The 11,969-nt window shown below is 40.6% G+C and overlaps 1 protein-coding gene across 1 annotated transcript in view; it reads right to left on the bottom strand.

The window, feature by feature from the left end:
- Window positions 1-206: 206 nt before the first annotated feature.
- Window positions 207-11,969, bottom strand: part of LOC118418998 (ubiquitin-conjugating enzyme E2 K-like) — a 12,789-nt gene continuing 1,026 nt past the window's right edge. Inside the window, exons 2-8 of the mRNA XM_035825200.1 lie at window positions 8,001-8,094; window positions 6,803-6,861; window positions 6,259-6,341; window positions 5,668-5,767; window positions 4,816-4,879; window positions 2,893-2,963; window positions 207-2,116 (exon numbers count right to left, since the gene is read on the bottom strand). Coding sequence (XP_035681093.1) covers window positions 2,045-2,116; window positions 2,893-2,963; window positions 4,816-4,879; window positions 5,668-5,767; window positions 6,259-6,341; window positions 6,803-6,861; window positions 8,001-8,094 — 543 coding nt within the window. The 3' untranslated portion in view covers window positions 207-2,044. The remainder of the gene's footprint in view (window positions 2,117-2,892; window positions 2,964-4,815; window positions 4,880-5,667; window positions 5,768-6,258; window positions 6,342-6,802; window positions 6,862-8,000; window positions 8,095-11,969) is intronic.

The following is an 11,969-nucleotide window of genomic DNA, read 5'->3' as shown; positions in this document are numbered from 1 at the left end:
TTGTGGTACCAGGTACAACACTTCATAGGAAAACAAACTCAGGGAATTTTTCAACATTGGTACCCTATGGAGATGTTTTCTTGTTCTATACTAGAGATGATTCAAGTACAACCATTTATTCCCTGAGGAATTATGATGCCACCTTCTGGAGTGGAATGCTCCTTTAAATCTTATTCTCAGTAATCATCCAAGAACAAGAACAACCCTTTCCTTTTTTACATTAGCATTTATTTTCATTCAGCTCTCAGAAATACAGAAAGGGGGAAATGTTTCAATGAGCTCGTAAAAAGTCTTGACAGAGCATATATATATGACAAATCTAGGTACTCTTGTGGCTGCAATTATATTATCTTTGACAATATTATTTTGTTGACACCTCAGGTGAGGAGCTTATTGATACCATATCAAACTGCTTACTGATAAAAACCAATATTGTACTTTTGTGTGAAAGACATTGGACAAAACAAACAGCATGGTTCAGGTGACGGTCAGATACAGACACTAACAGAAAGAACACTTAGGCCACAGCAAGTAAATTTTATGGATGACATCCTCTGCAGACTGCAGGTTTTGATACAGCAAGATAGAAAAATAGAAAATAGTGAGATAGGGCGAAAAAAAAAACAAGATGGGTGAAAAAAAACAAGATGGCTACATTTTCAAAAATAGGCACCATAAAGTTGTGATGAATGTTGTAAAGCGAATTAAAGGGACAAAACATGGTATCAGAGCCAACAAGGCATTCATTCCTGTATTTAAGACATGTACTGGTGTGGTAAAAGTGACACTAGTGTGGAAGACTGGCATCACCAACATAGTTGGTAACCACGCTCATAGCTTCATTATTGGTGTCAATTTTACAACTATTCAATAAGTTTCATTTCTACAACTACAGTCCCGGATACCTCGCAAGTGTCACTTCTACAAGTACAATTATTAGGCTACAACACAATATATTTGCTCATTTTGGTACTTTATCGTCATGTTGACCATCCCTGCAGAAGAAAAAAATTCTTGTTTTTTTTTCTGAAATCAGGCGAAAATTAATGCGCGCGCTGATGTCATCCATAGAATTTACTTGCTGTGGCCTTACCAGATACCAACATCTACTACAATGTATGAAAATCAAACAGCCAGGAGCACGATTAAACTTGATGACATCAGAACTAATAACATGTTCAAAGAGCCTGTTACATTTTTTTTTTACAAATCTCTATCACAAAGAGACTTAAATATGTATGTGTAAGTGTAATTATGAAGGACACTGGACCCAGCGCCTGATATACATGTACCTCTTTCACAAAATAAATTGGAAACTGAAGGTATCTCCACTTAAACATTGCCCCGGGGACCCCCATTTTCAAAATATAAAGGCCTTTTACAGAATACATTTCATTGATCACTTGCATACAAAATATGTACATGCACAGATTTTTAACCCCCCTTCCCATCAACCCCTAAATTTCCTGCACCATTTATTTCTGCAGAAAGCAGCTAACCTCACATAGCTGTAGCCTTGAAGCATGGCTGAAGTATGAATGAACACGCTTTTGAACCTGTTTATGGCTGAATTAACTTTGCTTGTACTTTACTGCCCTAGCCAAATTTTGAAGTCATATTCAAGGAAAGTTGTAAACTACAGAGCTTTCTGGTAGAACTGCCCAAAGTATTTTTCTTATTTCCCTGACAACCTCTTAGCATCATAACAACTCTAAACTGTGTCTCAAATCTCAAATTCATAAGCCATATTATCAGACACAAAACAAGTCATCTGGGATGAAATCTACTTACATCAAACTTAGACTTCAATTTTATTGTTTCCCTACAAGTCAAAAGTTTGTGTACACCTCACAGTTCTTTATCACATTGTAGCTAAGGGAGCCAGACATCTGTAACTGGGGGTTATAACATAACTGGGGCCCTAAATGCTTAATCCTCTTACAAACGTAATTTGCATGATGAGTGTTTATTGAGTCCGGATGATTGGCGGTTCCTAAAAACTGGCACCTTCCTACAGATGTTGTCCTACATAGGTGGGCATGGATTAACTGATCAGGTCCTGTGTGGCTCTCTCCATGTTCCATTCATGTGCAGACAAGGCTGTCAATGCTTTGTGCTGGAGAAACATATAAAACAGAACAAAAAACAATAAGGCAATGTGTGGTTTAAGGGATTTTCAGGTTATTTTCCATACATCCTGCTCATGATATGAACTTGAAGCAAGTTTAGAAACGTAACTTTGATCAATATTTCTTATATTACATCAAATGACAATTTTATATTACATGCCTAATTGCAAACCTAAACTAGGTGTGTGTACCAGTACAGAAAATTTGGGTCCAGTCAAGGTCAAGACGACCAAGTCTAGATTTTGAACTGCTACTGAGTGTGTCATATGTGTCTTTGTGAGTGATACAAATTATGGTATGTTCAAATTGTACATTGGAATAATGTATCTATTTCAATGCATCAGCAGCTACTATGCAAAAAGGAAATGCAAAATAATGTAAAATCACAGAAACATTTGGAAATGATCACTGATAGCACTGAGTTTTAGTTCATTGATAGATATATGTATTTCAAAGTCATAAAATAAGCTGACGATGGGCACACAGGAGGGAAAAGTATCAGTAACCCCATCTGCATTTTGATTGTGGATTCACTTCCGTCCAAGTGTACAGAATGTGTCCGATCACAATTATTACATTATTGTTATTATTGGGTGAGCTGACTACTCTCTCATCGCCATCGATGGCGAACATTTCCATGCATAAATTATGAAAACAGTCTGATGTTGAAAGTGACCCACTCATGTAATCAGGCATGGTAAAATGATTGCACAATAGGGTAATCATAACAAATGAGGTATCATCTTAAACTTCAAGGACTTACCCGATCAAATCCCATCTCTGCTAGTTGAGATACTTTGTCATAGAACTCGTCATCTTTTTTACTTTTAGGTGCTGTGGAGAAAACGTATAGAATAATGTTGACTTAATACACAAAAATGGGTTACAATTTACAACCTGGGATTCTTATTTCTTTATCTACATGTATTTGAAATATGGTAAATATAAATAATGTTTATTTATGTCTTAATTTTGTGTCATTCTTTATTTCTTATTAAAAAGGTAAAAAATTGCGACTGAATTGAGAAGGGAGTCCCTATACACATGTATGTCACTGCATTAGGGTTGCCTGGAATGATGACGAACCATTTTTCCTCTGCTGGTTATTCTGCCCATACCATGACGCTGCCTCTACCATCCAACGCTGTTACCCTATTCTGCAACATCCTTCAAGTCCTTGTCTCTATGCTTTGATTTAGCCATCAAACAGCCTAAGGGACATGTTGTATACTCTACTCAAATATGCCAGAAATAAACTTGGATGTTCTGTATACCAAACATTACACGAAAAAGGCATCTGACACAAACTTGGAAGTAACAATAATGGGCGACTTAAACTGCAAGCTTCTCCAAGACAAGGCGTCTTCACGGCCTCACCAATCTCATAACAGAACCAACGCGGGTGACTGAAAACAGCTCTACACTGTTAAATGTCATTCTTACATCACACCCTAGTATGTACTCAAAGAGTGGCGTGTTCAAATGTGGTTTGAGTGACCTACATGTATCAAGGCCTAAGACAACGTAAACCCCCAGCTAGAATTTTCAAGAGTTTCCATGAAGACCAGTTAAAAAAAGACCTTGAAAAACTACCTTGGATCACAATAGCTGTCTTTGATTCTATTCAGGACATGTGGAGCGCATGGAAGTCACTGTTTGAGTTAGTTTGCAACAAACACGCTCCAGTGAAGAAATCCCGCGTAAAAGGAACTGATTGCCCACCCTGCCTAACTGAAGATGTACATGAACTCATGTCCCTCAGAGACCCATTTGCAAGCAAGATATAAAGCTGAAAAAGCACTGAAAACACATAGAAATCAACTGACTGGGAAACTATGCAATCACACCAAGTGCTTAATCCTGTCCTGTAAATAAAGAATACAACATGGTGTATTCCATACCACCCTCGGTCCCAGCCCTCCCACGGGTCGGATCACCCTCCGGCCCTCGAGCGTGACCAACAGGAGGGCTGGGACCGAGGGTGATACGGAATACACCGTGTTGTATTTTATCTATGTCATACTCAGGTTGCAAAACACTGATAAAAACTACTCATGAAATTTGACACATTGTTTCAACCTGCGCCAACAACTTTCCTCTCACCTCTCAAATAAACGATTCTTCAACAATATTTGTAATATCGAAGTACAGGAATGCCATGTTTCCGAAAATGTTTTGATAGATTGCAAACATTTCTAAAGTCGCCATTGAAAGATGACTTTTTAATCATAAATGCCAAATATGAAATGGTTTGTATCAACCTTAGAAATATTTCCAACTAAAGAATGCACATAGTGAAGTTGAGCTCACTACCCTAACAGTGTGTGTGCTTGTCTGTGAAATAGATGGAAAACTTAGCCTGATTAAATCTCGCTTATAGCAGCCCGCCAAACATCCGCGGGAGGGGCCAGTTACAGCCCTGGACAGCGGAGTTTGTGTTACACAGACTAACGGAAAACTTAGATCTCTTCGGAGCTTGCTAAAAAGTGAAAGCTACGTGTATACATCTACCTAACTATTTGTATTATTTTGTCTTTTTATTGTCTGAATGTTATTCTGATCTTATACATCAACATTTCTTTGCCTTTTGGCTTTTGCAAGCCTGAGCCAACACAACAAAAGCGAAAGGCCAGCTTTTGTTACATACATGTACACAGATAACACTCACCAAAACATCCTCTCTTACCTTCAGCATATTCTTGTGCCCAGTGCCTGGCCGTTTTTTCCCACAGATGTCTATTTTCCTTGTACTGTGAAATCAAAAACAGGAAAATCATTTGTGAGAAAGTTGCAAAATGGAAGATTTAGTCCACCAAATCTACTGCCTTTTTCCCTCCAAAAATGAAAAACAAAAATTCAACACACCCATTTTTAATTGGGCTACATGTACAAATGTATAACAAAAAAAAAGGAAAACTAGACAAGAGAGACAACAGTTCTTTTTCACCGTTTTCATTTTTTTGTCAATAAGAAAATACAAAAGAAGAAGGAAAGAAAAAGAATGTGTCAAGCTTCCCACAACAGGTTACCTGTTTGCCGAGCTCCCACCAACCCACTCCTGCCAACTTGATGCATCCAAATAAAATCAAGACATACAAAATGTACAAGACAGACAGTTTATAGCAGTAGACTGATGTGACTAGAGGGAAGCTGCTACAGTCCCTTTGCACCCTGGAGAGAGTAGTCGGCCCATCCGACAAAAATCTGACGGGTGCAGTTCACGCACTTGACTTGATAGGCATGAGTGTGGCACCTTTATCAAATAAGTGCAGAACTCGTCTTGATGTTAACTATAACGAGCAGGTGTGTGGTACTGTAGCTGAATAGGACTGAATGATGCAGTCCCATTTCTTTAAGTTGACAAACAGTTTGATTTCCCCACAATCATTTTACACTTGACAATGTTTGTTTGTTTGGTATGTGCCAATGTTATGGACATATTTCTCTATAAGTAACTGTAGTTGAGAGGTAATACATGTAATTGTCATTTCACCACCTTTCTAAAAAGAACAATGTGCTATATAACTGTTCCTGTTACCTGCTTGGCCACCACAGCATCCTGAGGGTCATCTGGTTCAGCAGCAGACAGCAAGGCCTGCAGGGACAGCAGTACTGTTCTCAAGGTCATAGCTGCTGCCCTGGGAGGAGACAGCACATTAACTGCATCAGCAGACAGCACAAAAGCTCCAGGATTACAGCTCAAAACTGCAAAATGCTCTTTTATATACGTTAACCCCCATACATTTCTCCATTTCATTTCTAAAAATTGCCACACCAAAAGACAACACCAATCTGATTTGTCCGTCCTTGGGCAATGATTGTAGGTAAGCCATTGAACTCGCCATGGCCCAACGGCAGACATGACAGTAGGGACACACATGGCGCATAGCGCCTTCAAGGGGGCAAAACTCAAGTTCTCCATTTTGTTCCCACTGACTTTTACCTAAAATTTTCACCCCAAATCCAAAGATGTCAAGGTTTTCAATGAAGATTTGATTTATTAGATTTGCAACAGTACACTTATCTACCTAAAAAAAGAGCTCATCAAGAATACTTGCAGGTAAAACACAACAGGTTTTGCTTCCACAAACCAGTCCTAAATGTACACAAGTGTGTGATATCAACTCACCACTGATCCTTCAGTATGTCCAGACAGATAGCACCGGTCACAGAGCTGATATTGGGGTGCCAAATCTTAGTCATGAACTTCACCTGAGGTTAAAAAAGATTATCAATACATCTTAAGCACACACACACACACACACAAAACAATCAAAAAGTGAGAGCTAAATCTTCCACTGTTGGTGGCTAGGATCAGGAACATTGACAGTATTTATAGCTTCATCGTGTTAGGGAATTTTCCTACTAGCTCTTGTTGTCAAGTACAATTTGACCAGTACTGGTGGACCACAGATTTAGTGGTAGGTGGCAGACAACAGCTGAGCTTTGAACTGCCAGCCTTGTGTTCTGAGGGCAGTTGCAACTGGGTTCAAACTTTTTCAACCAGACATTTGGCATTATATATATATTTATAGGCAATAACATATTCAAGTCTTCTAATCAAATGTACAGGCTGTATGTAACAGTGTGTGTAAGTGGTACACGGCCCATTTCTTTCAGCAAATCATCATCATCATATGGTACTACTGTAACAGTGACAATGGACATCATACCTTAGGTGGGTTGAAAGGATATGTTTCTGGTATCTTTATCTCCAACAGAAATTTGCCACCTGAAAGATAAAGACAAGAAAACATGCAACATGGTACATGTTAATAACACTTTAATTTTATTAGTTGATAATCAGTTAATCTAGGACATAAATTTACATATTATTCGTTTTTTCTTGGATTTATTTAAAAATGTATGTAATGGAGTGACCAGGCAAAAGGAAAATGAACCAAGCATATGCATCCTTTGATAGACCAAAATGCTAACGAGGAACCACAAATTCAACATACTGGCCTGGTCAACATTTCAAACAATGAATTTTCCACTTTGAATGCAATTTACGAACAAAAAACTGTACCAAGTACTAGGAAGAAAAGGACTTCACTGTTGTTGCCAAACTACGAACTACATGTATAAACATTTCTATATAGTATACAGTAGAAGCACTTCGGAATCAACAAATCCCAAACAAACCTTTTCACAGACATTTATAAAAAGTTCACTGCAGAGGAACCAAAATGGACTGGTCTTAATTGAACGTCTTATCAAACAAACACCCCGACCCCGACCAATCGAATGGGGACATCCCTCGCGAATGTGCACACTCCTCTAGAAAAGGGGACACCCCTCGACTTTCAATGGGACACTCCTCTTAGAAAGAGGACATGCCTCCCTTTATGAGGGGACACTCCTCAGGAAATGGTATGGTTATTGGGGAAAGGGGACGTCCCTCGGACACCCCTGCCAGCCCGTGGAATCGGCCGCTAACCCGACAAATCGCTTCCTAGTTCATCTAAATCACAACATCCAAAACTTCCATCCTGCCAGTGCTCTCGACAAACATCTCAGCTCGCAAGGTATCGTTTTTCATAAAAAATCGAGGCATGTTGGAAATGAAGCCAATCGCGCTACAGACCATCACTTCTGTTCAGTGTTTTAATGGCAGCGTATCGCATGCCCGGCAAACACAACATTGACTTTAAGCCTAAATATCTGCGTGCTTGTTGAGTTTTAAGGCCTCCCCCTAACACACATACAAGATAAACTTGTCATGCCTTTTTAAATCACACCATTTTCCGTCTGTACATAATATGTGAGTTGTGAATCCACCCTCCCCAAGCCGACCACCGGGTCCAAAACAGTCATTTTTGTCTGGTCCCCTGGGGTGGCCGTCTTAGGCAGGTTTGACAGGAAACTGACCTTCATATGGGGTCTCGGGTGGTCCTGCTATCTCTCCTCGAAGTTCAGTGAAGTTATCATCGATTAGCTCTACTCTGATGTTACATTTGGCAGCCTGCAATAGCAAAACATACATTAGGAACTGTACTCGGGGGGGGGGTCAGGTAAAAATAGTTTTCCAACAATCCAAGGCCCTCCCCTCTGTTCATATTTTTAATGGTACTCCCTCAGCTGCAAACATTTTTCCATAACCCTTTCCCCAATTTTTCCAAGTCTCCATTTCTCTGTCTCTCTTTAATAATTAAAAAAACAAACTTAAATAGCGGTAGTGTTGTCTTAACAATAACAGGACAGCGATTGTATTCAGGGTTGTCAAGACGCACACAGGAGTCCTGCTGGGGCGGCAACCTTACATGTCTCCACAATCAACGTCAAAGTCTCCCCAAGTTTTATACCGTGGACAGGCCACATTTCATTTTGATGACATGTATACAAACATGTAACATATGCCGTTCTGAATTTAAAGGCCCTAAAATCCTAGAGAGGGTATGGGAATATTTTGACATCTTGACCATCTGAAACGCTATTTCCTTAATTTTGAGGGACAAATTTTGCTGGCATAGCATGTTGACATTTCAGAAAATATTCAGCTTAAGTTTTTGTTGACCCTAGGGGTGGGTAACGGCACAGAACATTCAGGTCCAGAGGATCAGGTCCATATCCAGACCTGAACCTGGATGTAATAGTATGTGAAAATTTGTGAATGGACAATACTCACAACAAGAGGAGCTCATCAGTAAATTTCCCGACTACTATACTATATCTCCGCAACCTCAACCTCTGCTTGGAGAGTATTTTGTCCAAACAAACCAGCATGTCACCATGCGGTAACCGCATTTAACGTACACGACATTTACGTTATGATCAGTGCTTTCTCCAGGACCCGTCCCTCCATCCCTGGACGGAAATTTACTCGTCGGGACGGAAAAAAAATTCACCCACTCCATCCCAAAAAAGATTAATTTCATGACATGAAAATGCACTTTTGTAAACTTAAAAAGGCAGGTTCAATAACTAAAATTGGCTTCCGACTTCAAATTTGATCGACTTTTGCCTTTTCCTTCACCACGCCTCCACCTTCCAAGCTGCGAGATAAACATCGCCTCGCGGCTCGGACATACGGAGATGTGTGGACATCAGAAAAACGTGCTATTCGCGTGGCGCAAAAGAAGGCGGGGCTGCGGCTTTATCTTACCTAAGCACTGTTTTATTTTGCAATGCCGATTGGAATCACCTAGCCCTTATATGATTTAAAATCAACATTAACGGGAAACATTATGAACCTGACACGGCAGTTTAGAAATTATCTTTCTTTTCTTGGCAGTCATGTGTGTATCGGGACCTCAGTAAACCGTCACACTGGTGATCTCCATAGTTCTACAACCATCGACAAAGGAGGTTTTCCCCTGGTGCAAACTGTAAACAGATGGTAAACACTATATTCTCACCGTCTACGTCTACGATGCGACAAAGCCACGGCCGATTCTTGCGAAATGTATCTTCAAAAGCACGTTTGCGCTTGGATTTGGGACCGAGTTCGCAGTGCCGTGTTCGTAAAGTTCCGCGCTTCTTCGTGATCGACATGGTGTTACCGCTTTGTCCGAGCCGCTGCTGGCTGTGATTGGATTTGTAGAATTATGACGCACGCCCTGTCACAGGTGCTACTTCAAAAGGCTGCCGCTGAAGCTGCTACCATGGTAACAACATGTCTAGCCGCATTTTCCAACTCGCTGCTATTACATCTTACATGCATAATTTTAGGCGGTATTTAATGCTGTTTTCACGGGGAAATGTCAGGAATCTAACTTGTATTTTTTTTGGCAACCTTCCACTAAAATTATACGGAAGTAGCCCGACGAAAAATGTAAGTAGGAGACTATTTTCGCTGTCAGCCCACTTATTTTGACCAAGGAGCTTTTAAATCAGCCCCTTACGTAGGTTGCCCCTTACGGAAAGTTTGGCCGTGAAAAAATTTTTTTGTTCTGCGTAGTTCGGGTTGAGTTTTGGAATTGGGAGTGACATTTTTATTTCATATCAGAAAATAACTATCGGGAGACTGTTTTCTTGTCACAGTATTCTTACCCAGTGCTGTGAACATGATTGTTGTTGGCAATTTTTCTCCGATCTTCTGCAAATTTGTACCATTTCGACGCTACTGGACGTCAATTTTATCAATAAAATACACATTTCTTGATGGTTTAAGAAACAGCAACATAGCACCAGCAAAATGAAGAGTTATTAAGCAAAATATAGTATAGAAACTTAACTGATCATGAGCAATCAGTACCTGACAAAATAGGCTTCCATTTAATGCGATCTTACGATCTTACAAGCTGAAATGCGTCAATGTACCTCGGCCAATAATTTTGCCAACACCCGCGGCGTTATCCAGCCCCCGTACTATCCACAAATCATCAACAAATACGTGAAAATGACGACGAACAAGTATCATGGTAAATTTCAGAGTGTTAAACGAACAAAATATTTCGTCAGCGAAATGCCCGACCAAGGGGCGGGCAGTCGGAACAAAGCCTTTTGTTTCGAGACCGTGGGGTGTCGGTAGTCCTACTTTGCAAAATGAAATTTTGCCTTTGAAAATACGTGAAATAGCGTTTTAGAGGGTTTGAATTTTAAAATTTTCCTGGGGGAACATGCCCCCGGATGCCCCTAGTTTGGCGAGCGCCTTTCGGCCCGATCCTCCACCCAACATTAGGGACGGAAATAAATTTCAAGCTGGAGACAGTACTGGAACAAGAACTATGATGCTATCATCCTGGGGCGTCGTGACCAGGGGTCAAAGACCTAGGTGTGTCCCGGCATGAAAAGGGAAGCAAGCAGGGATGAGCGCAGCGTGATAATCCCAAGCAATAAAATGGCAATTCAATGGTTCCCGGGAGGAGTTCTGTCACCTTTCTTCCATGGAATAAAATAGGGTTGCTCGGCCCCAATGTCAGTCACTACTAGTACAGAGGTTGGGTTTTGACAATACAAGATACAATACAAAATAAAGCCCAATAAAAATTACTAAAAATAAACGTTAAAAAAAAAAGCCGGAGCCTAACCTCTGCTTGGAGAGTACATGTGAACCCCCTGATATAAATTTACACAATACTCTGACAGCCAGATTTTAGTACAGAATTGTGCATGTCTTCCAGCGAGCTCTGCGCTTGTGGCAAGGCAAGCTTCCAGGCGCGCTCTAGAACACGTTCGGTGGTCCGCTCGAATCATTACTGAGTCTGAAGTTTGTTGGAAGTCCCCGCGAAGCTCTAAAGATCTGAGACAGCAACGGTCCAGCCTTGTCAAATCAAGCCGGCTGCCGGCTATTTTCCCCCGCCTACTTTACACTTTTCAGCGGCCTACTTTTGTTACAAAATCCCCCAGCAATTTGTCTTGATAAACCTATGGCAGTTTTTTGATAGCTTACTGGGTCTTCGGGGATCTGAAAACTGTCATTTTGACAAATGTCCTACACATGTATTAGGTTTTCTCTGTTTACATTATCTGAGATTGCAGCAGACACTGCCACCACACCTCCAAGGAGGCGGAGTTCTAAGATCTGGACCTTTGAGTGCACACACCTCTGTGTGCCTGTGACCTACTATTTTCTGGACTATTAGCCTACTAATCTAAAAGTTTCTGACAAGGCTGCGGTCGATTTGGAACTCTAGGACTGACTTACTTCCGGGTAGGCTACCTGGAAGGAAGTGAATTTGATTGCGGCTTACGTTGGCGTTGTTAATTAGCACTACAAATGTGATAAAATGATGCAGATAAGTTGGAAATGACTTACAAATGTCAATATGACTGGAGATTTTCAAATGCAGCACATTTGAAATTTTGGCGGCGGAAGGGAGTGCGCATATATCAAGACGTCCTCACGGCACACTTAAGTCATATCCATACGCAGGGGAACTTTGATGCTGTCAGTCG

Source organism: Branchiostoma floridae, chromosome 7 (genome assembly GCF_000003815.2).
Source record: "Branchiostoma floridae strain S238N-H82 chromosome 7, Bfl_VNyyK, whole genome shotgun sequence".
Lineage (NCBI taxonomy): Eukaryota > Metazoa > Chordata > Leptocardii > Amphioxiformes > Branchiostomatidae > Branchiostoma > Branchiostoma floridae.
This window is presented reverse-complemented; position numbering and strand designations above follow the sequence as displayed.